Source organism: Triticum dicoccoides, chromosome 4A (genome assembly GCF_002162155.2).
Source record: "Triticum dicoccoides isolate Atlit2015 ecotype Zavitan chromosome 4A, WEW_v2.0, whole genome shotgun sequence".
In the NCBI taxonomy this organism is placed as follows: domain Eukaryota; kingdom Viridiplantae; phylum Streptophyta; class Magnoliopsida; order Poales; family Poaceae; genus Triticum; species Triticum dicoccoides.
Genome location: NC_041386.1, coordinates 628731287 through 628757393, shown reverse-complemented (window position 1 = coordinate 628757393; position 26107 = coordinate 628731287). Strand labels below are relative to the sequence as shown.

General features: G+C 50.9%; 3 protein-coding genes and 1 non-coding gene across 5 annotated transcripts; 1 reads left to right on the top strand and 3 right to left on the bottom strand.

The window, feature by feature from the left end:
• Window positions 1-1384: 1384 nt before the first annotated feature.
• Window positions 1385-5405, bottom strand: LOC119289457. 2 transcript variants are annotated; one of them, XM_037568774.1, is made up of 8 exons: window positions 5174-5405; window positions 4856-4945; window positions 3226-3285; window positions 3003-3045; window positions 2821-2914; window positions 2281-2340; window positions 2073-2164; window positions 1385-1930 (listed from the first exon to the last, which is right to left on the bottom strand). In XM_037568774.1, exons 1-8 carry the CDS (start codon window positions 5302-5304, stop codon window positions 1859-1861), a joined length of 642 nt encoding a protein of 213 aa, XP_037424671.1. In that variant the 5' UTR covers window positions 5305-5405; the 3' UTR covers window positions 1385-1858. The 2 variants fall into 2 exon arrangements, with proteins under 2 accessions (XP_037424671.1, XP_037424672.1); XM_037568775.1 differs by having other exon boundaries at window positions 3003-3042.
• A 7005-nt stretch (window positions 5406-12410) lies between these two features.
• Window positions 12411-18056, top strand: LOC119287525. The gene is made up of 10 exons (XM_037567077.1): window positions 12411-12865; window positions 12963-13083; window positions 13630-13715; window positions 13940-14339; window positions 14441-14541; window positions 14629-14695; window positions 15087-15314; window positions 16138-16587; window positions 16893-16965; window positions 17573-18056. The coding sequence occupies exons 1-10, from the start codon at window positions 12474-12476 to the stop codon at window positions 17824-17826; spliced, it is 2172 nt and encodes a 723-aa protein (XP_037422974.1). The 5' UTR covers window positions 12411-12473; the 3' UTR covers window positions 17827-18056.
• A 793-nt stretch (window positions 18057-18849) lies between these two features.
• Window positions 18850-18921, bottom strand: TRNAQ-UUG. The gene has a single exon. It is a non-coding gene; the product is annotated as a tRNA-Gln (tRNA).
• A 2638-nt stretch (window positions 18922-21559) lies between these two features.
• Window positions 21560-24670, bottom strand: LOC119287524 (G-type lectin S-receptor-like serine/threonine-protein kinase At1g34300). Its single transcript, XM_037567076.1, has one exon. The coding sequence runs from the start codon at window positions 24454-24456 to the stop codon at window positions 21859-21861; it is 2598 nt and encodes an 865-aa protein (XP_037422973.1). The 5' UTR covers window positions 24457-24670; the 3' UTR covers window positions 21560-21858.
• Between the last annotated feature and the right edge of the window lie 1437 nt (window positions 24671-26107).

Here is a 26107-nt window from a genome sequence, read left to right as displayed (position 1 = left end):
GGAAAGCGAAGTAAGGGGCGCAGAAGGAGCCGAATAGGGTTTGGCTCTATCTCTATAGAGGAGGCACAGGTGGCACGATCCGCCTGAACATTGGGCCAGGCTGGAAGTAACAAGAGGCACAAGTCCAGCCTTCTCTCTTTGGCCCATCTCGTCCCAACCAGAAAGAAATACGCGCAGCCTCTCCGATCTGGACCTGGAGTCGGCCACTCGGCCGCTACATAGCACACGCCGTACATCGTCCGATCTTCTCTCGCACGCGCGCGCGCGCGCGGCATCATATACACCGGCACCAACCGCCATTGCGACCGACTCCGCAGACACAGACGAACGACGAGCGCGGATGGCGGCGGAGGCGGCCAACAGGGAGGAGGCCGAGAGGGCGCTGCGGCGCGCGGAGGAGCACTTCCTCGCCGGCAACGTGGCGGGGGCGCGGCGGCTGGCCGCCAAGGCCCGGCGGCTCTCCCCGTCGCTCCCCGGCGCCGCGCACGCGCTCGCCGCCTACGACGTCCACGCCGCCGCGGCCGGGACCCAGCACCGCGCGGGCTACTGGCACGACGTGCTCGGCGTGGGCCGCTCCGCGTCCGCCTCCGCCGTGAAGAGGCAGTTCCGGCGCCTGTCCCTCCTCGTCCACCCCGACAAGAACCGCTCCGCCGCTGCCGAGGGCGCCTTCAAGCTGCTCGGCCAGGCCTGCGACGCCCTCTCCTCCGGCTCCGGCGCCGGCCACGTCCCCTACTACAACAGCAGCCCCGCCACCACCGCGGCCTCCGCGCAGGAGTGGTACCGATCGCACCACGCGGCGAAGCAGCAGTCCACGCCGCCGAAGCCGTCCAAGCCGCCCGCGCCCGAGGCGCCGCCGCCGCCACCTGCCGCCGAGTCGGCGTCGCGCGCGAGGAGGTTCGTCCGCGTCCGGTGCGAGCGCTGCAGGGTGGCCAGGGAGGTCCCCGCCGGCGACCTGGCCGCCGGGGAGGCCAAGTGCGTCCGGTGCCAGACCGTGTTGCACGAGCAGGAGCAGAAGAGGACGTACGTGTGGACGTCGTCGGGCTCGTACCACCAGGTGCCCAGCGAGAATCCGCCGCCGCCGCCGCCACCCACGAAGCCGCCGACGTTCCAGTGCCCGGCCCGGTGCCCGCAGTGCGAGACGCAGTTCACGTCCATGGTGTCGGCCGGCACGTGGAACCTCCGGTGCCGGAACTGCCTGAAGCGCGTCATGGTCAAGGTGAAAGGCCCCGAGGAGGCGACGTGCACGTGAAGTGGAACCACAACGTCTTCAGAGTTCAGATTCAGATTACCACTTCGAGTTACAACCTCCAGAGAAGGATGCAATGTGGAGTAGCTTTAAAACCTTGCAGTAGATGTAAACCTTTCTGTATTTGCTTGATATATGTGTATATATGTAGTACTATATGTTTCTTACTGAATGTTGTTGGTCCAGGGGAAGACTGCTAAAGAATTTACATGTTGGAAAACATAAGCAGAGGTCGGCCAGGAGCTTAGCAATGGCTGCTGTGCGTGCAAGAAAGCAACCCAGGTGCTAGGTTATAAATCAAAGAGCAGGAAAAGTTAGGTTTGATCGTGCATCGGAACACCGAAACCGCATGATCCGTGTGGGTGAAGAAGCTATTCAAAATCCTATGGAACCTACGTGCATCATCTCTGTTCTTCAGAACCATATACCACTATCCACGTCGATCTGAAAGACGGACATCAGAGCACCGAAACCGTATGAGCCGTGCGGGTAAAGCTACCGAAACGCTACAGAACCTACTCTCTCTTTCCCCTGTGCATCATCTCTGTTCTTCAAAACCATATACTATCCTCCACGTCGATCTGAAAGACGGACCATCTGGCAAGAGCCGTATCAGTCCTCCTCGTCGTCGGGGCTCAGGAACGAGGCAAAGGACTTGCGAAGCTTGATGATGGATTTGTCACCCTGCGAGACACAAACACAGGGTTACTTGTCAAAGAGAATTCCATCCTACTGGGTACTGATACGCATCGAACTCTGTTAAAGCAATATATGGTTACATGACCAGAAAGGCGGTTCAAGTAATGATGCAGGGTGCTGAACAAACCTGCTTCAACTTCTTCAGAGATTCTTCTGCATCTGTTATCTTCTCCGAAACTGTTTTCTCAAGATCAGCAAGAGTGGTCTTTTCCTTCTTCCCTGTTAAACAGGTAGTATTTGAGTAAGAGCAAAGAATCTTGCACATACAAGACCTGTTTAAAAGACAAGTGACAGCAAAGATCTTTCCTACATAAGTAGTGTAAGCATCTACTTACTTTGCAGTTCATACTGAACTATCAGTTTCTCCTTTTCAACTTCAAACTTTGAGAAAAGATCTGCAGCATACAAGATGTCGATAAGTAGTCGACAACAGAGATGATTCACTATGTGGCAGGAAACTACAAATTCAGATCTCAGTATGCACAAGTATAACCTGAAAATACTGGCTCATCCTCGCAAACAAATACTAAATAATTATGTGTATTTAATTGCCAGTAGCACAATTTTTCGTAAAACTGTGCACAGTTCACCCAGCTTTAAAGGTTAACAAGGACATGGTTTTCTTTGGATACTGTTTGGCAATATAATTCTCCTACATGTGTCAGGGCAAGATAATAAACTCATTTATATGCAAATATGGTTATAATTCAAAAAGGATGCAGCTACAGTTTTTCTAGGGTCAAAAGCTAGGACAAGAGCAGACTATGTTCAACATATACTCCTGCCACGTGTAGAGTATGTATTTTTCGTAACATGTATAGTGTAATATGACATAGACTTCAGAAAATGTGGTAGAGGATGCACATTCAGCACACCTTTGAAATTCTGTACGTGTGCAGCCTTGTCTTTGGAGAACTTGTCATGAGTGGCTTGAAACTTTGTGTACTCGGTCTTCAATGAACCTTCACACTGCATTGCATAAAATTAAAGCTGGTAACCAAACTGTGGCAATATTATATAACCTGATGAATGTCATTGGATCAATAGAAGTTCAAACCTCTTTGGAAGCCTTCGTTAGAGCTTTAAGAACATTCTGCCTGCTAATGCAATCAGTAGCATTTGTCAGCAATCAGAGTACATATTAATAGCATTCATAGTTTTTATTATCAAGAATTAGCTTATATATGTTCATGTTGGAGCAATGAGTAAAAAGGATAGCAGGAAATTTGTATTTCTACACACAGAAAGTTAAAAGCAAGTGAAACAGTTCGGTTGTTCACCTTTCCTTCTCAAACTTTGTCTTGGTGTCCTGTACCATAGATTGAATCTCTGTTGCAACGCTGAAAGTGAAAAGAATCTGTTAGTAAAGTAAATTCTACCAGCAGCTAAAAAGTGTGCAATATACATAAATTGGGACTTTTGTCAGACAGGAAAGGCTCAAAATATCAAGCCACTGAATATGCACACTGAGATGTCATCAATTCATCATATGAATCCATCCTTCATACCGGAATGATCATGTATGATATGCTTCCTTGTAAGTTTATGATCTACTGGCACAACACTACAGATAAGACCTAAGCAGTCATGACCAATCTGGAAACCATGGTATGCTGCCCTGCTAATTTGGTGATGCGAACACAGATTTCCAATGTCTAAATGCAACACAGCAGGTGGAAACAGTAACATGACTCCGAAGTCCTTGCAGACTATTGTGAGAGTGAGTCAGAAGAAAAAAGGGAAGGTGGATGCATAGATTCGATCAACAGAAGTATTTGTTCCACAAAGAAATGACACTCGTAAATCCTACTTCTCATCAAACTACAGATTTCTGGAACATAATTTCAGGTACAGGCATACAGCAGGCTATAGAAGCACTGATAACACTCATAACTCCACAATCCTACCATTGAAGGGAACAAATCTCCCATGAGTTCATGATCAACTGCACAACATTACAAAGTGCCTAAAATGTCTCTTACTCCCTCTGTAAACTAATATAAGAGCATTTAGATCACTAAGGTAGTGATCTAAACACTCTTATATTAGTTTACGGAGGGAGTACAAGTTTATGATCTACTGGCGCAAAATTACATACAAGACCTAAGCAGTCAGAAACAACCTGACAATAATGGTATGCTGTCCTGGTACTTTGGTGATGCAAACATAGATTTCCAATATCTAAATTCAGGTACAGGCATACAGCACACTAGAAGCACTGGTAAACGAGTTTATGATCAACTGCCACAACATTACAAAGTACCTAAAATGTCTCTTACGAGTTTATGATCTACTGGCGCAAGATTACATACGAGACCTAAGCATTCACAAACACCTGACAACAAGGGTATGCTCCTGCTACTTTGGTGATGCAAACATAGATTTGCAATATCTAAATGCAATGCAATGCAGTAAACAGAAGCACTAACATAACCCCCAAGTCTTTGCAGGCTATTATGAGAATGAGCCAAGGTCAAAATTGGGAGGTGGATGCGATGCATATATTCGATAAAAAAACTAGCTATGGTTCACTCTGAACAAGGCGGGTAAATCGTGTTGAACCAACTGGTGCACGCAACACTTCTAAGCCCTGTCATCGCATTGGTACCTACTACTCCAATCACCAAAAGGGCACCCGATCATTCACAAACAACATGACACTGGAAACTCCTAGTTCTCATCCATTTACAGACTCCTGAAGCCTAAATTCAGATACAGTATCCTCAAAAAAAAAAAGATACAGTGCACTTATATATCAGGTTCAGAGACAGCGCACATCAGGTTCAGATAGGGCACGCAGCAGGTTGGAAACACAAATAACACACTCGTGGCCACTGAATCCTACCGCACGCTAGCATTGCGAGATCGACCGTGGAGAAACGTGGGGAGGTGGATGGGAGCGGGGATCACCTGGAGATGGCCTGCTCGGTCTTCTTCTGGCCGTCCTTGTGAGCCTTGTCCTTGATGTGGCGCAGCATCGTCACGATCTGCTTGAAGTCGCTGCCTCGGCGGATCCCATCGGAGCAAACACCAACAAATCACATGGCCAAATCAGTTAAGCGCACGCAGAATCCGACACGAACCGCCCGCGAGAGGGGGAGCGGCCAGGAAACCCTCGCCCTCGCCGTCGGCCCCTTCGATCCGAGCAACGCCGCGAGCGGGACGCGCGGAGCGCAGAGCGGAGGCGAGAATAGCGGTGGGAGGAGGGGGAGGGGGGAGGGGAGGCACCTGTCGAGCTCGAGCTCGGGGTCGGAATCGTCCATGTCGCGCCGCCTCTTGTCGGACCGGGGCGCCTCGTCGGGGTCCTTGGCCCCGCCCCGCTTGCCGCCGCTTGCCTTCGCCTTCCCCGCGGCCGACATCGCTCGCCGGTGGTGGTGGAGGTGGACGAGACCGCCGCTTCGCCTTGCCCCTTCTCTCTCGCTTTGCCGCGGCGTGTGCGGTGTGTGTGTGGGTGCGTGTGAAGGGGAGAAGGGGGTTTTGCGGTGGTGGGAGAGGCTTGGGCTCTGCTTGTTGCTGGATCTCAGCCCAAAATTACAAATGATAGCAAGTCTAATACATACTCTAATTATTTTTTTCTCAAAAAAAAAGACATACTCTGCTTATTCCGGATAAATATGCGCATATAAATGTCTGCACTTTATTAAGCATAGAATAGAAAGTCTAATTCTAATTGTGCAGTTAAGTTAGATACAATGAAAACCTATGGCAGAGTAGAATGGAGTTATCTGGAAGCTATCTTGAAGAAAATTGGATTCGCCCCCAAGGTTTGTGCAGCTCATCTTGAATAGGGTGACCTTGGTTACCTTGGCCATCTTGAATGGTGGCGTCTCAAAGGAGTGTAGGCCGACTCGGGCCTCATATCTCCTTACCTATTTTTTGCTGGTAGCTGAAGGATTGTGTTATATGTTAAAGCGTGAGGAAGTGACACCGGTGGGTATACAAGGGGCTCCCTTGGCACTTACCGTTAAACACCTTTTTTTTCAAATGATACTCTATTATTTTTGAAAGCATCTATCGAAGGGCTGCCTGGGCCAGAGATTCAGTGCAAAAGTATTGTGATGCTTCTGGGCAGCGAGGGAACCTATCCAAGTCCTTTATTTACTTTGGTAAGGGCTGCTCTGAAAATAACTTACATGCAGTTAAGCAGATTCTAGAAGTAGAGAAAGAATCTCTTAATGACTAATATTTGGGATTACCGGCTGATGTTGGTTGGCAAAAGAATGGAGTGTTTGCATATCTGAAAGATAATGCCTAGAAAAGAGTTCAAGGGTGGATAGAAAAACTCTTGTTGTATATGGTTGGGAAGAGATTTTAAACAAGGCAGTTGCCCAGGTTGTGCCAACATTTTCAATGTCCGGCTTCAAGCTACCAAGAGGATTATGTCAGCCCATTACGTCACTCATATAGAGTTTCTGATGAGGAAGCAAGAGAAAGGAAAATAACATGGGTCTCATGCGATTCCAAGTGCATGCCAAAATATATGGGGGATTGGTTTTTCGTGATATTGGTAATTTTTAAGTTGTGTATCTAAACAAGCATGGAGGCTCTTAAAGGAACCTACTTCATTAAGTATCATACTTTTGAAGGCACGATCTAAATGTCCTTGGAAGCTCATCTTGACAGGTTTAGAGAGGAATTTTGGAAGGGTGCGATGTACTACGCCAAGGAATACCAGGATTATGCAAGAAAACTTACCACGGGATCATATGCTGAGACCAATGTGCATGGAATCACCTACCGCTCATGTTCTGGTGTCAAAATTGTTTGTGTCGGCCACAAGAACATGGGACGTGGAGAAGCTGCAGGAGGATCTCTCATAAGATTGTCAAAATTTTTTGTGTCGGCCACAAGATCAAATGCGAAAAGGACTGTGTTTAACAAACGAATGGTGGTCTAGCGTTTAGTGGAAGGAATCATCAATTGGACACAATTCCCCCATGACCATAATCACAAATCAAATAAAAAAAAACTGGTAAATTTCCTCTCGTAATTCAATGTAGTTCCCCACTACACAATTGTTCCACCAAAGTTACAACTTTACCCTTGGAACGGAGGTACCCTCTTAGGTGATGGTACTCCCGTAGAATTGTGTTGCAGTATCAGATGAATTTAACCGTTGGATTAGCATACATGGATGGCCCATATTAACTTTGGGAACACTGTAAAGAACTTAAAATGGAAACTGAACTATGTCAAATCTAGATTCATGCCTTGCGATGATGTGCGCAACCTAAGAAAAATATTTGAATGTTAATTGGAGTCCACCTGAAAATATAATTCGATAATAACATGAGATGAGTTCATTAGTCCAACGGACCTACCTCATGGGCGATAGCAAATGCAATCTCACCATCGGTCTTGAAGTGGTCGAGCAATCCCGTGTACAGTACGATTTTACTGCCGCGCGTGCAGTAGGCGCCGGTGTTGCCCTTGTGATCCACCACGATCACCTCCCAGTCGAGCCCATGGAGATGCCTCGTCTGAGGCGGAGGTAGCCATGCCTTCCCCTTGTGCCGGTTGCTGGCGACGCGGAGGATGACAGCGTCGTCGATGCCGGCGTGGATGATCCTCTCGGCGATGTGACGGGCGCGGACGCTGTGAGGGTGGCGCGGGCCGAGGATTTTGGAGACCACCTCCTGCTTGTAGTCGGCGAACTCGGCGAGTCCGTGCGCTCGCTCCGACTGATGGGACAGGAAGATGAAGTGCGCGCGGTTGGTCCATGGAATCACCTCGAGGAACTGGTAGCATAAGGCGGCAGAGACGACAGACACCGACGCGGCGACCTTCCGTGGATCGTGGTACCAACGGGAGCCCAAGCGGGTCTGTGTGGTCGGGCTAGACGGCGAAGTGCAGTAGTGTCGTGGACGGACGGCAGGTCTAGTGAAGTGGTGGCCGTGGTACCCGGGCGGCAACCGAGGCTGCCATGCGCTGACGGCCGCCGTGGGCTCGCGGCGGAGGAGCCGGGGGAGGAGGCGGCGCAAGCCGTTCATGATCTGGTGGGTACGAAGCGCACGCACAGGATTGTGTTTGAGTTAATTGTTCACGTCACTTATGGCCGGTTCGGTGAAGGTTTCCGATCCAAACTGCACCGGCAAAGACGCGCTTTTGTGGTTCGCGAGAGTCCCAGATTTGGTTGAGTTCGCGGGACGTACGTACGTACTCGAATATTCAGGCATTCAGAAACACAAGGTTCAGAGCGTGTCCAATAGTTCTTTTTTTTTTAACATCACTGCATACACTCACCCCTATAAACGCACACACGCACACCCTACCCCTATAAGCATCTTCGAAAAACTGAGCCAGCATATCAACTTGAAATTTACGAAGTCACCGTAGGCACCTCGACGTCGACGGGACGTCTCCTCCCACTAAATGCGCATCGCCGGAAAAATAAATTCAGAAATAAATGCGAGCACCAGGATTTAAACCCTGATGGATTGGGGATACCACAGTCCCTCTAACCATCCAACCACAGGTTGGTTCACCCGTGTCCAATAGTTCAATTCACCAAGCTGCACCTAGCAATTGGTCACGGGTAGATAGTTCAATCGATCATCCACAGCTAATAAAGCTCACCTTCTAAGACCAGATGATCCCTTAGGGCATCTCTAACGGCAAGCCGCAAATTTTCTCGCGTGTCCGTCCGCGGACACGGATGCGAGAGAGGCCATCCAACACTAGTTTGTATATGCCTGTTAGCAAATTCAAATTCAAACACTAACTCGAACGACGCGCCGAATCACATCTGCGCCGGATCCCCGATCGCAACCTAAAAGAGACAAACTTAGTTTTTATAGCCCGAATCCAAAAGAATATTAGTCCGGCAATCTGTGCATTTCTGCCATGTCGTACCAGCAATCCCAACAAGTGCTCCCCGATCAAAGAGGTGTCGTTGCGGCCGCGTAGGCAGCCTCCGCGTCCGCCTCCTCTGTTGTTGTGTTCCATCGCCGGTGTAGGTGTAGGACTGCTGCGTGGCCGTCTGGGTGTATGACTGCTAGTGCTGTTGATAGTTGTCGAACTAGGTGGGATCGAAGTCTTCCACTTGCCCATCCTCATAGCCCCCTCCTCCTCCGTCGCCTCCGTCGTGGATGATGCCAAGCATCTTCCTATCCGCATAGTACGCCATCTCCCCCGCTCTCGGTATTGCAGCAAACAGCGTGCGGGCACCCATCTGCTCCCCGCCCACTGTCCTCACCCGGAAGAGCTGCGGCGAAGAATACTCAAAGCTCACGTAGCCTAGATTGCCTGAGCGGCGACCTCAGCTTCGTCGCTGCCGGCGCACTGTATGCGGCCGACACGCATGTCTTCGCGAGAGCGCGTCCGCAGTAGGCCATTGTTGGTGGTGGGAAGGAGCCGTCGTTGTTGCTGCCTTGCGCGCACGAGAGGAGATGCGTAGTTTCAGCGAAGTTGTTCATTATGGTGCTCGCTAATTGTTGTACATTCACGGCGAAAGGTGGTGACAAGTGGTGGATTGTATGTGCGACACTTGTCATAACCCGGAAGTTTTGCACTTTTCCATAGGCTTATTTTTTTCAAAACGAAACTGCTTCTTGGACGATACTTGTGCCTGACTTGTGCATAATGTGCACATCGGGTAAATGTTGTCCGCCTGGATTCAATTGCCGTGTGTGAATCATGCATATTTTGTCGTGTGCATAGCATGACTCTTTTCAAAATGTTTCATCTCATGAACCGTGCATTCAAATCACGAACCGCTTTTATCATTGGGTTTCCCACATTGAGATCTTCAAAACTAGATCTCATGCTAGTAGTTATAGACAAACCTTTTTCTCTCTCAAAAAACCATAAAAACTGGAAACAGGAAAAACATGTAACAAAAGAATTGAAACCAAAAAAAAACTGGGAAACACAATTGCGTTTTTCACTTTTTGTGAAGAGCACTCGTGCTTTCACTTTTGGGGAATCACAGATGCGCTTTTCAGTTTTCGAAAAGCATGGTTGTGCTTCATCGTGAAGCACACATGTGCTTTTCATATAGTGTGCTTCTTGCGAGAAAAACTAATAAATATTTTTTTCAAGGAAACATAGGAAAAACCAAGCAAATCCAAAACCTTGAAAAAATCAGATAAAACCCTAAAACGCGTGCAGAAAAAAAAAATGTGATCCCGCGAGAGCGACCAACACATGACATGTAGCACCGCTGGGACGCTCCCCTTGCTGCCAGCTAAGAATCCCCAAGGGGAACCTGTCAATTAGTTGATCTTTGTTTTATTGAAAATCTGTGAAGTTCTGGATTTGACACAGCTACTTGGGCAAGCATTTTACGATTAAGAATCAATTTCTTCTTATACAAATTGTGTATTTATTTATTATAACTATTGAATACTTTATATACCCGAGCTGTTGTGCTTATCCGAGTGATCCACAAACGATGAAAATCCCTCTTTTGCCTACCTCTATCTCTCCTTTATTGTAGTCACCGAGTAATGCTAGATGTGCTAAAATTTACGTAGATGTTTTACCGGATTGCTGATTTGGAGGATTATGATTGAAAGTGGGGGGATGAAGGGGACCACCCCCACCGAAATTCCCCGGGCGAGGGGTGGGGGGGTCAGTTTGGAAAGTTACGTAACGTAAACCTTTGTAGGTGTAGGATTATCGCCCTTCACTCCCTCTTTTCGACAGTGTTATGTGATTGTTGGCCCAATAACGCATGGGCTACTGGTTCCACTTCTTCCTTTCTCTCTTGGTCGAACTGAACAATAATGCCATGAATATGAATTGTTCTATGAAAACTTTTGTTAAATGGTTAGAAAGTGTGTTTTCATGTGTGAAATTATAACTTATTACTACCTTCGATCTACAATAAATGTCGCAGTTTGAACTAATCCCAATTTAAAACCGCGACACTTATTTTGGACCGGAGAGAGTACCATTTTTTTTGTCATAAACTATTGTGTAAGTGAACAAACTAATAAGTAATGTGAAAAATGCTACTAGAACTAGCATCGTGCATACATATATGGACTTTTTACTGAACAATGTGAATCATATTTGAAAGTTGGTGAACAAAAAGTAAGTAGCCTATGTAGTACTAACATTCTAGTGCTTGAGGAAAACAAATTTTGTAAGTGGACAAAAAACTGGGTTACATGAACCGCTATTTTAGAATTCTTCAGATTGGTGTGACGTCGAGGTGAAGTTAACAAGCAACTGGGCGTCAATCTGTTTGGTGTCTTGGTGCTAAAAAAAACTCCATTTGTGGACAAAAAACACGCCGCTGCGCTACAGCAGGAGAAATATTCTTTTTTTGCGCAGCACAGCAAGAGATATTAACCTGCCACATTCAGCAGGCATTTTTTTCTTCAATTAACGATTGATGAAAGAGGTAGCGACGTACCCACAAAAGAAAAGAAAAGAAAAAGAGACTCTCTAACAAACTAGTTGGCTGGGATCTTCACGGAGAGAAAAATCCTGAATGATCCCACGAGAATCTACAACTAACTGCGTCGCTAACTAAATTCAGAGAATTATTAGTCGATCTAAGAACAGTCTACTCATTGCATGATCAAATAAACATCACTATCTCTATTTTACAGATCAATGCGCGGGCACGCCTGGCACGCAGCCGAAGGCTCTGGCGACGAAGGCCAAGCAAGGGCAGACGAACTTCTTCACGAACCTATGCATGGCGCCGCCGCGGCGTGTCCCGAGCGGCCCCGGCGACCGCCGACGATAGCGATGATGGGCGACGCGCGTGTACATCCGCGACGCCGTCGTCACGGCCCCCGCCTCCGACGAGCGGACATTGCCGTCCCGAAACGCCTCGAAGAGGACCATGTCCTCGAAGCTCACGTATCCCAGATCACCGTCGCGGCGACGCCTGTCGAAGCAGACCTCGGCTTCGTCGCTGCCGGCGCACTGCACGCGGCCGACGCGCACGTCCTCGTGGGAGCGCGTCCGCAGCAGGCCATTGTTGTTGTTGTTGTTGTTGGGGAAGGAGCCGTCGCTGCTGCTGCCCTGCGCGCAGGAGAGGAGGTCGCCGGCGTTGTCGTTGTGGTGGTGGGCGAGGAGAGGCTGGGAGCGGGAGTGGGAGATCGGCATCGGAGGCGTGAGGCGGCGGCGGCACTAGGAGGCGGCGGCGGCGGCGAGAACGAGGACTGTGAACTGTGATCTAAGTTGGTCTAGAATCAAGGGAAGTGGTTAAGATCAATGGGCTGCAGCGCTGGGCAGGTGGATATTCCCCCATGGGACGCGCGGGCGCTGACCGCGTACGCGTCGCAGGCTGACTAGCCGGCCCCACATCTGGTGGGCCCACGGCACATCAGGTGGGCCTGCCGCCACCCCTCCTTCCCGCCACGCGTCGCCCCTGGCCGCGGCAGAAACAATCTCAACGTCGCCGTCGTCCGAGCCGACGCGCTGGGCCCCTCACGTCAGTGGCTGGAGCCCACCTCCCCAGTCCGCATCCACTCGAACTGGGTGAGCTCTCGTCCCCTCCTTCCCCGGCCGCTCCACCTCCACTCCTCTTCTCGGACAGTCCACACCGCCGTCGCCGCTCGCGGGAGCCATGCGGGCCCTAGTCTCCCCGGCCCCAGCCGCCGCCGCATTCCTCCCGCGGACTCCGAGCCCCGGCGCGAGCCCTCGAGGTGCCACACCGGCCTCGCGGCAGCGCTCTTCTTCCGGTGGCCGCGCTGTCGCCGCCGGGGCTGCTGCCACGGGCGACCACTGGGGCGCCGACGACCAGCAGCACCACCGGGAGCAGCAGCAGTACCGCGGCGGCGCCGGCAGGGGCGGCACCAGGCGCGCGGGGCCGAGCGTGCAGTGCGACGTGGACGTGGTGTCGTGGCGCGAGCGGCGGGTGTTCGCGTCCGTGGCGGTGGCCGCCGACGTCGACACCGTGTGGCGCATCATCACCGACTACGAGCGCCTCGCCGACTTCGTCCCCAACCTCGTGCACAGGTACGCGTTTCCTTCTCGTCCACCGCCGTCTCGGTCCCGCCTTCTTCACCATGGGAGCACCGTTGAAGGGTTCTGATTTGGCGGAAATTTCGTGCAGTGGGAGGATCCCGTGCCCGCACGAGGGCAGGATATGGCTGGAGCAGAGGGGGCTGCAGCAAGCGCTCTACTGGCACATCGAGGCACGCGTCGTGCTGGATCTCCGGGAGGTCCCCGATGCCGTACGTGCTGTCTTCTCTTCACCATAATCTCCTACTGGCAGTTGTTGTCACAGTTCAGATGTTACTACTTACTAGTAGTAGTACATTTTTCTCATTGATCGCAAATCGTGGGGCAAAAGATTGCAAATCGTGGGGCAAAATGAGATTTCACTGAAATGTTTGCAGTGCGCTCGAACTGAATGCATTGGCAACATCTGTGCATGATCAGTTGATTAGGTCCCGACTACTGAACACTCCCTCCGTTCCTAAATATTTGTCTTTCTAGACATTTCAATGACTACTACATACGGATGTATGTAGACATATTTTAGAGTGTAGATTCACTCATTTTGCTCCGTATGTAGTCACTTGTTGAAATGCTTAGAAAGACAAGTATTTAGGAGCGGAGGGAGTACATTTTACTGTCGGTGTCTCTGCATGTGTTGTTTCTCCTTGTTAAGTTGCGGGTAGCAGATTTAAAGAGGATGAATGGTCTCCCTAGTTTTCTACTTATGTTGAGCTATGTGTCCTTATTTACTCGATTGTTTGCTAACAATTGCTGCGCAGGTTGATGGACGAGAGCTCCACTTCTCCATGGTCGATGGTGACTTCAAGAAGTTTGAAGGGAAATGGTCCGTCAGGGCTGGTCCAAGGTGGGCATCTGGTGGTCATTTTTATGCGTTGTTTGTAACATATGCCTTCAGTGAGCATCTAGCTTTTTAAGACCATAGTGACTTATCTTCTACCACTTGATGCCCTGATATAGAAATATTTTGATTCAGGGATCCTTAGATATTTCATCGCCTTAGGCTTTTGAACATCAGAAAAAGAATTCCGTTCATAAATCTTATATGACCCCTGTTTCGTTTTGTAACAGGTCCGCTAGTGCGATTTTGCTGTATGAAGTTAATGTGATACCACGATTTAATTTCCCAGCAATATTTCTTGAGAGGATTATAACGTCAGATCTTCCTGTGAATCTTACAGCCTTGGCTTTCAGATCTGAAAAAATGTATTTAGAAAACCATAAATTTGGACCTACAAAATTTACCGGTGCAGAGTCCAAGCCACTTAACTTGCGTAGTGCAACAGTCGAGAATGATGTCATCTCTTCTAGTAAGTTCAAAGAAGCACCTGCCTCTTCCGGTTTTGGTGGTGTGCTTGCTTCACCTCCTCCTGAGGTTAATGGCAAATGGGGTGTATATGGAAGTGTCTGCAGGCTTGATAGGCCTTGTGTGGTAGATGAGATCCATCTTCGACGATTTGATGGCCTCTTGGTAACTGACGAAGCTTATACCTATCAAATCCTTGGATTCTTAAATTTCACGGAAAGCACACTAAGAAAATTGTCTTCTCTTGTGGAATGCTTTGGGTGAAGGAGCGTGAAGGGGCTCACAGGTGTGTTGTTGCTAGTATCACCGTGAAAGCACCAGTTCGAGAAGTATGGAATGCACTAACAGCATATGAGAAGTTACCTGAGTAAGCAGTTTTATCTTTATGCAGTATTTGGAGTTCACATAGTCTATTTCCAATACGCAGCTATTATCTAATATAGCTATCTTGTAGGATTATACCAAACCTGGCTATCAGTCGGATTATTCTTCGTGATAATAACAAAGTTCGAATATTACAGGTACAAATTCTGTTAATATTTTACATGAGGTCCTAGTTGCTTGTTTGTAAATAGCATTTAAGTTTGGGGTTGTAGCATTGCATGGATTTTTCACAGAGTTGTCAGTCCACAATTTCACTTTCTGCTTGTTAGCTTGCTTATCTTTTGTAGTTTCTTTTTTTGGCTTTTACCCAAGAGATTTCTGAAACTTTCTGATGCTTAAGAGTTCAATGTTTTATTTCACATATATTGTCGCAGAATACTTTACAGAAGGGATCACACTTGTGTCCTACCAGTGAAAAAAAAAGATCAATGCCCCCTGTCTCCAAAGATCCTTCTCAAAAGAATTTAGTTCAATTTGATTGTTTTGTGAGCTGTGCAAGTTTTGTAACATCTCAGTTTTTTTTTTCAGGAGGGCTGCAAAGGCCTACTTTATATGGTACTTCATGCCCGTGTTGTAATGGATCTTCGTGAGAAACTTGAACGTGAGATCAGCTTTGAGCAAGTTGAGGGCGATTTCTACTCATTTAAAGGAAAATGGCGCCTCGAACAGCTCGGAGATCAGCACACACTGCTGAAGTATATGGTCGAGACTAAGATGCATAAAGATACCTTTCTCTCAGAGTCTATCCTTGAAGAGGTATGCACAACCTTGTTCTAGGAACAATATGTGCATTTTATGCATGCGACTTCTTCCTACTTAATCCAAAAAAGAGCTTATTGTTGTGGAGTAGAAAAGTTGGAATAGAAAATGGTTGTGTGTGCCCCCATCCTTCTACATTATTTATTTCGGAAAGAACTACACTAGCTCTGACGTAACCCTGGGGTGTTACTCTTTACTCCCTCCGTCCCATAATATAAGAGCGTTTTTTACACTACACTAGTGTCAAAACGCTCTTATATTACGGGACGGAGGGAGTAGAAAGCAACCTTTGTGTGGATGTATCATCTTGTTCAATGTACCATCATGCTCATGTGACAGACTTTACCTTTTATCCTTTACCCATTCATTTTATTTCTTCCATCAGTTACAGTCACAGGCTTGTTCCTGACAAATGATGAACTGAATGTATCTATATACTCTGAATCTGAAACAATATAAGCTTGTATCCGCCGCTATCTTTACAAATTGGCATTTGTCTCTCCCAATGAAATAATTGGTATTTCATTCCCTTGATAACAATAATTCTGCATTAGGTTATCTCTGAAGAGTCTCCTAGGGATTATTTTTCCCAATTTTATGCTAGCCACAAACATCTATCTCAGGCATCCAAATAATTCGTTTTGAAGGCATTCTTGTTACAAGGTATCATCGCTATGCAAACATGATATTGAACTTATAAAGACAGTTTTGCTGTCAAATATTTGTAGGTTTCTTGTGTGGCATCATCATGCAAATGACAGCATTTTGTTCTCATCTTTGGGGAGAAATAAACCAAAACATTTTGTTTTATCCTTTTCAGGTCATATACGAAGATCTTCCGTCAAATTTATGTGCAATCCGTGATTATGTTGAAAAGGCAGAAGCTGAGAGAGGTAATTCCATAATTCACTCGGATGCGCCAACCAATCGAGATACTGTTCCTATGTATTACACAGAAGGACGGCAGCCGGAGCAAGCACCTGTACATTGCTCTTCAACTTCCACAAGGCAAAGATCAAAAGTTCCTGGCCTGCAAAAGGACATCGAGGTCCTCAAATCTGAACTTGGTAGCTTTATTGCAAAACATGGTCAGAATGGTTTCATGCCTAAGAGAAAACATCTTCGGACACATGGAAGAGTTGATATTGAGAAGGCCATAACACGGATGGGTGGGTTCAGGAAGATTGCCACCTTAATGAATCTCTCCCTTTCTTATAAAAATCGGAAACCAAGGGGTTATTGGGATAATCTCGAGAACTTGCAAGAAGAGGTGAGAGAAAATACTTTTTCTTCTCTCCCTCTGCTTTGTAAACGTCCAGTCCCATACAAGGCTGCTAGTATATCATGGTTTTCTTAGCTTCAGAGTTGTATCATAATATCTTGGACTACACCTTTCCCCATTAGATTTTCTTAAATAACTTTGACATTGCTAGTAAGGGAAATGATAGTGCACACTCCAATCGTTGTATGCCATACCATACATTTTGTATTATGTTTGAAATTTATTTATTTATTTATTATGATATGTTCAGTTTATGATCATAATTTAACACCGAGAATGACCATTGTGTGCAGATCGGGAGATTCCAGAAGAACTGGGGGATGGACCCTTCTTATATGCCAAGTAGGAAGTCTTTTGAGAGGGCAGGTACTGACTACTTCTACTTGGACCAAATTTAGAATGGGGTTGACCATTTTCCCTACTAATGTTGATTGCAGTTGGTACCCCATTTGGGTATGTAATTAGTCAATGTATCGTTTTTATGGCCTACTTTTATATGGTCAGGTGGCTGTGGGCCATGCCACTGCACTACCTTGCTAGTGTAGTAGTGTTGCTTAAGATATCTGGGACCCCTCACTCTTCAGCACCAAATTTTTGTACTCCCTCCGTTCCAAATTACTCGTCGCAGAAATGGATGTATCTAGAACTAAAATACATCTAGATACATCCATACCTGCGACAAGTAATTCGGAACGGAGGGAGTAGTTTTCTACTCTACAGCCGTTATTGTTGACGTTTATCGGTCCACGATCAAACCGGATGAAATTGATGCACCGCACTAGTTGACATTACTGGTCGCATTCACGGTTTCGTATATGCCAGATTGATGAGGGCAACGGCAACATGGTCGTGCCATGGGTTTCTATCTATCATGCTAGTGCCACCAGTCGTGTGGTCTCTAATTCTCAGTTGGTCCACCATGGCCGGTCTTCCTTCCTAACGGTCTCCATACTCCGTTTGTTGTGGTTGGCAGGGCGGTACGACATTGCTCGCGCCCTGGAGAAATGGGGCGGCATACAGGAGGTCTCCCGGCTCCTCTCGCTTGAACCAAGGCGGCCCCGGAAGCAAGCGGACCCCGACGGCGAGAGCCAGCCGGAATCTCCGAGCGCCGCCGCCGCGGAGCACCACCCGAGCAGCAGCAATGCAGACAAGGCGAGCGTGCCCCTGGACGCGCAGAAGTGGCTCCTCAAGCTCAAGGACCTGGACATCAACTGGGTCGAGTACTGATTACTGAACAGCAGGGGGCTCACTCCGGCGTAGTTCACTAATCCAGCCTGTAAACGACTGTGTATGTATGTACAGAAAAAGGTAATGCACTGGCTGAGTTTTTCCAGCCCGGAACGCCCGCCGGTTTAGGGGTTCTCCGCCGCGAAAAAACGACTTTCTGAACACTAACCTGTGAAAGCTCTAGAACTGGAGGTTTCTGTACGGCGAGTTTGTCTGTCTGTATTTCTTGACATGTGACTTGGGATGTCTCTAGAACACTGTCAGCTTCCTCGTCGCTGTCAGACCAATTGGTAAAAGGGAATCATTAGAAGTGGGAAGTGCCGCGCGCGCATGGTGGGACGGGAGAGGACGTTGTTTCGGTGCTTGCGTTGCACTGGCCGGTTGTTGGATCGACTGACCTTTTCAAGCACACGTGCGTTGAAAAAACATGGAAGAATATCTGTGCTCTAGATCTTTCCTTTCCGTCTTCTTCCTCCTGACCGACTTGTTATTAGCCAGACAGTGATGTGCCGTGTGCTCCTGTTTCTTTCACTAAATAATACCCTCCTTCTCAAAAAATTTGTATTAGATTTGTCTAAATACGAATATATCAAGACACGTTTTAATATTAGATACATTCATGTATCTAGACAAATCTAAGACAAGAATTTTGGGACGAAGGGAGCACTACGTCCGTTTGGAATTACTTGTCGTAGAAATGGATGCATCTAGATGTATTTTAGTTTTAGATACATCTATATCCAAGAGAAGTAATTCTGAACAGTATAACGAGCTGGAGCGTAGATGCAAGATAAGATGCGAGGGAGCGAGCGTGTGTGTTTTCTCAGGCGACATGGAGTGGACGCCGGCTGCAAGCGCCAAGTGAGAGCAAGTGGATGCTTTCTTTTTCGTGGCAGCGTAATTGATGGCCGTGCAAGAGAAGGACAATGAGCCGATAAGGAAAAGAAAAATGAGCGAACAAATCAGCAGGCCGCAGTGCAAAAAAAAGTATATAATAAGTAAATAGATGGAAGAGAAAAAAAGAGGTCTCGCCGGGATTCGAACCCAGGTCGCCAGATTCAAAGTCTGGAGTGCTAACCACTACACTACGAAACCAATTGATGACACCTTTTCTCTCTCGTCCTATTTAATGTTAATCCAAGAAATCAAAGCATCGAAGTGGATCTGAAGACCTCCACTATACCGGCTGCTGCGTGGCAAACCTACCATTAATGGAGACCCCAGTCACATGCCTGTGTCCTCGTAACGTAGACCTAGCATTAATGGAGTGGAGTCCCGGGTGCATCTCATCAGCCAGTGATGACAAAAGGCGACACATGGCATGATGCAGGATTCTCTTGTGGCTGGTGTGGTGCCACTTGATGATCCACAAACGGGTCCCGGCCAATTCATTCATCCAACTTGCACACTTGTTCAAGTTGATGCACAGGTCTGCCCGCTGAGAGCACCCACGCCCGTCCAACCTCCATTGCACCCAGCCCAGTTGCGCCATACCACCAAGGCACTGCTACTAGTGACAATCATCCAGGAGAGCTACTGAGAAACACCCAGGTCACATGATTGAAGCACCAACGCAGAGTGCGGTCAGAGGATCAACGATCCAAGTTGCCTAATCCGGAGCACGGACGCGCCCTCGGATTAGTGACCAAACGGCCCTCAAATAATATCATTTGCAATCACATTAGTGTATCCCCACCCCCGCCAGCGGGCGGGGCGAAACCTAGCTCCGCCCCCGGCCTCCTCCTCCCTCGCCGCCACCTAGGGGTGCCGCCGGGCGAAGCCCGGTCGGCGTGGACGGCGGCTGGGTCACACCCTCTCCTCCTCGCGGAGCTCCTGGCCGGCGCGGGACGGCAGGCTGCAAGAGGCGTCGAGCTATGGCAGGGCTCGGCGGCGCGGATCCGGAAGCTCCTGGTGGTGCCGCTGGTGCAAAGTGACTTTGTTTGGTTTCCGTGGGATCGAATATGGTCGTGACAAACTCCGCCCACTGAGGATAGAGACCATCGGCAAGGTAGTATCCCATGTTGTATGTGTGCCCGATGACGGTATAATTATACGGTGGAGTTACCTCATCACAAAGTCTCTTGAACAAAGAAGATTCGTTGGGGCAAATTGATGTCATTGCACGAACCTGGCATGCCAAAGAAAACATGTCAAATCCACAAATCTTTCGATGGCATTGCTTCAAGTACGATGGTGGCGTCTTTGATGTGTCCTTGGTATTGCCCACACAAACCTTTTAGGCAGTTCTTTTCATTGCCAGTGCATGCATTCAAGTGAATCCAACATGCCTGGGAATCCTCTTAATGCTCTAATTGTCAACATTTTTTTAATGTCCTCCACAATTAGCTCTCTCAGGTATTCCGGTCCCAACACTTTCACCACAGTGCATGCAAATTGCACTATGGTCTCCAGGAACGTGCTCTCTCTCATACGGATTTCAGTATCAATTGGATCCACGCCTTTACCGTAAGAAAAGCATTCTAAGAGCAACAATGCATTTCTGCAGAGGAGAGAAAGCAAGTTGTCTGCGGCAATCCTTCATCAGCCCTTCTCCACGGGAGTCACTACACGCAGGAACAAATTTCTACTCATTCAGAAATGACGTTGAAAGAAACCTTCATGGTATGTTGGGTTCGTCGTGAAGTACTACATCTACAGAAGCAGTGCACCAAAAATCCTATCCAGGAAATAACTCTACGACCCTTCATGGAGCCCTTGAAGTTCAGTGTGTGCTCCTCTGCCTTCTCCGTCTCCTCTTGAATGCCCCCCATCATCGTTTCAGCATCTTCGTCATCCGAATCCGATGAGGGGTGAACTCGTTGTATATGAATTCGTCATGGTCGGGGTTCCCATAGCCATCATTCCACACGAATCCATCAGTGACCTACAAGTTGTGACCAAAAGAATAAAAACTGACTCGGACAGTTCGTCGAACACATGGAGCGCGAGGTGTATATATAGGGGGGGGGGAGTTGGACATATCGAGGCACAGCGACCTTGATTGGTGGCGGCACGGTCGGCGGCGGTGTAGGTTGGGGCCTTCGATGGCGAAATCCTAGGTTGGGAACGATGACGGATCAAAGATGGCGACAAAACTCCGGTGGCAGCTGTGCTGACGAGGGAGAAAAGAGAAGAGGAGAGGTCTAGTCAGGCAAGGATGTGTGGAGGTATGCAAATTGGCGTTGGCCCTTGCGGTCAGCCCTATGTGGCGACCACATCCTGACGTCCCCATATCCGCTCTAGATATGGGTCAGGTATGAGGAATGCCGGTCAATCCAGGCGTTGTTGGGTTGGATTTGTGAGATTTCGTTGGATGACAACAATTTTTCGTCCAGTCAATTACCTGGTAGCCCGCCCAGGGCGTTTGGGCGGATTTGAGAGCTCCGGTTGTAGATGCTCCCAGCATCCATTCCAGCATCACCAATTCAAATCTGAAATGCATCACAAATGTCGCCTCTCATCCTAAAATCGCACTCTGCCTCAAATTTGAATTATTTGTACAAATTACGATGATTTGCGTTCGGTCTAGTTCTATTACTTACTCCCTCCATTCCACAATGTAGTGCTTCCTCTATCCACGTGCTTCAACTTTGACCGTAAATTTAACTACCAAGACCGATTGCGGCGGGAGCAAAAATTATATCAGTGAATTCGTATTTGAAAGAAATTTTCAATTATATAATTTTTTTTCTCCCACCACAGTTGGTCTCGTTGGTTAAATTTATGGTTAAAGTTGGACCTCGGAAAGCGCGACTATATTTTGGAATGGAGGGAGTACAACTTTTGGATAATTTGGCTCATGAGTCACATACATACGTGCTTCTGAAGTCTGCCAAATATCAGTCACAGGCAGAGTGAACGACAGCTTCCGTGCTCCACCAAGAACAAAACCAAGCAGATCCTAGAACTGCCTACCAAATCCCTAATTTCCTCGATGATCTGCACGATTCCCCTTCGATCGCAGCACGGAAGCATTTTCCATCGTTTTCGCCGCCTCATTCCGCTGCCCGGAGAAGATCGGCATTGGCATTCTCACATTGTCATGTATGGCTCCGACGAGCGCAGCGGGAGCGACGCGATCTCGCGGGTGCGGGCGGAGGCCGACCGCCCCACGGACATCTCCTGCTCCACGTTCGGCGACGGCACGGGCGCCGGCGGCGCCGCCACCGACGACGCGAACGTCGACGCCACGCTGCTGCTCACGCCGCTGCCCGAGCCGCCGCCCGTGGTGGCCGTGGTCACCGTCATGAAGCTGTCCGACGACTTGGGCGGCGGCGGCCGCTCCAGCTCCATGATCCCCTCCAGCATCTGCACCACCTTGCCCATGGTCGGCCGCTGCGAGGGCTGCTCCTGGATGCACCAGAAGCTCACCTGCAGCGCGCGCTCCACCTGCGCCATGTCCACCTCCTCCCCGGCCAGCCGCCGGTCCACGATCGGCAGGAGGTTCCCCTTCTCGTACTCCTCGTACGCCCACACCGAGAACTTCTTCCGGTTCGTCTCCTCCGAGATGTCGAAGTTCCGGTGGCCGCTCACCGTCTCCAGCAGGACCATGCCGTAGCTGTACACGTCCGACTTGACGGTGATGGGCAGGTTGGCGAGCCACTCCGGCGCCAGGTACCCCCTGGTGCCGCGCACGCTGGTCAGCGTCCGGTGCCGGTGGTCCTTGGGGTTGATGAGCTTCGCGAGACCGAAGTCCGACACCTTGGCGTTGTGCTGCTCGTCGAGGAGGATGTTCTCCGGCTTGATGTCGCAGTGCACGATGGTGTCGCGGCACTCCTCGTGCAGGTACGTGATGCCGCGCGCCGTGCCCACGGCCACCGCGAACCGCGTCGCCCACGACATCGCCTTGCCGCTGTCGTTACTGTTGCTGTTGCCGGCGCCGAAGAGGAAGGAGTCCAGCGAGCCGTTCTTCATGAACTCGTAGACGAGCAGCCGGTGCCGGCCCTCGGAGCAGAAGCCGATGAGGCGGACCAGGTTGAGGTGGTGCGTGCTGCTGATGGTGGCCACCTCCATCCGGAACTGCTTCTCCCCCTGCTCGATCCCCTCCAGCTGCTTCACGGCCACCACCGTCCGGTTCGCCAGCACGCCGCGGTACACCGCGCCGAACCCGCCGGCGCCCAGCTTCTCCTTGAACCCCTTGGTTGATCTCTGCAGCTCGCGGTACGAGAACTGCACCGGCGCGCCGGACGCGTACTCCAGCAGCGCGTACTGCGCCGACGCCGGCCCGTACTTCGGGCTGTTCCGGCAGAACACCCACCACAGCGCCCACTCGGCCAGCACCAGCCCGGACACCACGCCGAGGACGACCAGGGCCACGACCCACCCGCGCAGGCCGGAGGACCCCGAGGAGGACGAGTCGCCGGTGCTGAGGGGCGGGTTGGGCTCGCCGGGGAAGCAGACCTTGACGAAGGACGTGCTGGGGAGCGACGCCGACTGGTAGGCGCTGACGAAGTTGGAGACCTTGAGGAAGCAGAGGCCGGAGCCGTCGGAGAGCGCGGTGGAGGCGACGCAGGAGCTGCCGGAGAGGCAGTTGAGGCGGCATGCGGTGATGCCGACGAAGAACTGCTCGGTGGTGATCTCCGGCGTGTAGGTGAGGAACTGCGTGTTGTCGAGCTGGAGCATGGTGGAGTTGCCCGGGCAGTTCTGGAGCTCCACCTTGCGCTTGCAGCCGCTGCGGGGGTTGGAGGCGTCGTTGAGCTGGAAGTTCCGCGACGGGCACCCGCACACCGGCGACGTGCCGTTGTAGCCGCACACGCCCATGTTGCCGCAGTAGCCGAACACCTCGCACTGGTCCGCCACCGCGGACCACTGCTCCGTGGCCGTGCCGCTGCCGCGCCCGGCGCTGTAGGCGCGGAAGTTGCCGTCCGAGTCGAGGCGCACGAAGCGCAGCATGTCGCCGCTCTCGCCGTAGTTGCTGCTGTAGGCGACGACGACGGGGGCGTTGAGCGTGCCGTCGGTGAGGGAGACGATGCCGTTGGTCTGCATCGTGAGCGTCGGGGAGCTGAGCGTCTTGTTGGCGGTGAAGGTGGAGTTGTACCCCTTGTTGAAGTAGGTGACGGTGGCGGAGCCGGCGGTGGCCCACCTGAGCGTGAGGTTGCCGGTGGCGCGGTCGACGGCGAAGACGTAGGGGCCCGAGGTGAGGTTCATGCCGGAGGCGAAGTTCTGGGACATGACCACGGTGTCCGTGGGGTGGTCGAAGGACTGCCACAGGGCGCCCCCCGTGGAGTTCTTGAGCACGAGGTTGCCGCTCTCCTGGAGGGCGGCCGCGGAGACGCCCTGGCCGGCGGTGCCGGACGACCAGAGCACGGCGCCGGAGCCGTTGACCAGCTGCAGGTCGCCGGTGGAGGAGAGGCGGAGCGAGCCCCCCGAGTCTACGGGCGCGCCGGCGCCCGCGGACCAGACGGAGATGCCGCCGGCGTAGGTGACGGCGGCGACGGAGAGCGAGGGCGCGGTCGGGGACGGCGCGAAGGCGAGGGAGAAGGTGGAGTTGGGCGAGGACCACGCGGCCGAGTTGCCGCCCGGCGAGAGGGTGGAGCCCAGGGGCATGTCCTTGCCATGGGACAGGAAAGGGAGCAGCAGGAGCAGGAAGCAGCGGCAGAGGACGGCGAGATCCCCCCGTGAAGGCCGCATCTTTGTTGGACGGAGAGCGGATTCTTGCGCCGGGAGGTGCAGCGGAGGAGCTAGCGGGGGCTATGTAGCTCGGCTTCCCCTCTCATGGCGTCAACTGCGGCTGTGAATCGGGAATTGGGCAGAGGGGGAGAGGCAGGGGAGGGGAGGGGCTGAGCGTGAGCGAGGGAGGGAGGAAGGGAGGAGGAACTAGCCGGAGCAGGACAGCGACTGTGACGCACACTGACCGTTCGGTCAAATTCCCGTATGTTCTTTCTTTTTTTTAATTTTCATCCGGGGGTGATTCCTCACCTGAATTGTATTCATTTTGTCTATAAAGCTTTGCAGCCCGTCGCAAGATAGGTTCAAGTGAACCAGAAGTACATGAGATACAAGGAGTAGAGATAAAGCAAAATAACACACACTGACCACACACATAACAGAGGAGAACAATGAGGGAGAACTCAACACCACACAACACACCAAAGAGCACCGTCAATGAAATCGAACGGCATCAGCCAGCCGAGTCCAAGCCATGACACTGCATCGTCGACGCAATCGAAAGGCTCCGCGCATCCGAAACTGCACAACGTCGCGACACCACCTGTGTCGAGGGGCACATTCGAAGGGGCACGCGAGGCCGAGACGACGCCACGATACCTGTGTGCCACCAGCATAGTCGAAGGGCATCGCCTAGCAGACCAAACCACGACACTGCACCGTCGACACAATCGAAAGGCGCCACGCATCCGAGACTGCACAACGCCGCGACACCACCTGTGTCGGGGGCACATTCGAAAGGTCACGCGAGGCCAAGACGACGTCACGGCACCTGTGTGCCACCGGCGTAATTGCTGGGCACCGCACTAGCAGAGACACACCAAGAAGCACTCCGCACGAACACCACCGAAGAAGAGCACAAAACAACCGTCGACCCCGAGCCGGCCGCACCACCACCACCGAGCCGCCACCCCGCAAACATCAACGACACCACCTCCAACCACTGGTCTTTGTAGCCAAGCCAAGCTCCAAGACGAGGCCCTCATCAGGGAATGTGACGTTGAGCGCCACCATCGTCTGACCCAGGAGACCCGGACCGAAGTTTCCTCCGGAGCATCACAGGCAAGGAGGCGAGCACAGCAACACGATGCCTTCAACAAAGGGATAGTGCAAAGCACTACCGTCGTTGGCTTTGACCGCAACCGAAGCTCGGCTTTCACCGGCTGTGTCACCACCCCCACCCAATAGCCTGGAATCCACCAAGACGCCCTCCGCCAGCAATGTAGAAGAGGAAGCCACAGCCTGCCCACGAACAGAAGCTGCCACACCACGCGGAGCCTCCAAATGCAGGCACCGAACCGAGCAGAGCTCGATCCAAGGCTAGGCAGACTAGTGCCTGCTTGGCGTCGTGGTCACCGCACATCTCGTGCGTCGACGCCGACGCGAACACAGACCCCATGCCAGGGCCTAGCTGGCCGGAAGAGCCGAGTCGCGCCCAACTTGCAGCAGATGAACCCCAGCCTCCTGCGCAGACCCACCGCGGCCCTCAAGCCGAGGGGGATGGCCCCGTCGCCGCCTTCACGTCCGAGGAAGGAGGCCAGCCACCGAGCAGCCGCAGCTGCCACGCGCGCCGTGGGTGCCCCCAGCTTCTCGCGCCCGATTGGATCTGAGGCGC

Excerpts from the sequence above, each read along its gene's own strand:
- LOC119289457 (XM_037568774.1), bottom strand. The coding sequence starts at position 5,304 with ATGTCGGCCGCGGGGAAGGCGAAGGCAAGCGGCGGCAAGCGGGGCGGG. Across the intron at positions 2,915-3,002 it reads TAACGAAGGCTTCCAAAGAG|TGTGAAGGTTCATTGAAGAC; the intron begins GTTTGAACTTCT and ends TATGCAATGCAG. Across the intron at positions 2,341-2,820 it reads ACACGTACAGAATTTCAAAG|ATCTTTTCTCAAAGTTTGAA; the intron begins GTGTGCTGAATG and ends TGTATGCTGCAG.
- LOC119287525 (XM_037567077.1), top strand. The coding sequence starts at position 12,474 with ATGCGGGCCCTAGTCTCCCCGGCCCCAGCCGCCGCCGCATTCCTCCCG. Across the intron at positions 13,084-13,629 it reads TCCGGGAGGTCCCCGATGCC|GTTGATGGACGAGAGCTCCA; the intron begins GTACGTGCTGTC and ends ATTGCTGCGCAG. Across the intron at positions 16,966-17,572 it reads GAAGTCTTTTGAGAGGGCAG|GGCGGTACGACATTGCTCGC; the intron begins GTACTGACTACT and ends TGTGGTTGGCAG.
- LOC119287524 (XM_037567076.1), bottom strand. The coding sequence starts at position 24,456 with ATGCGGCCTTCACGGGGGGATCTCGCCGTCCTCTGCCGCTGCTTCCTG.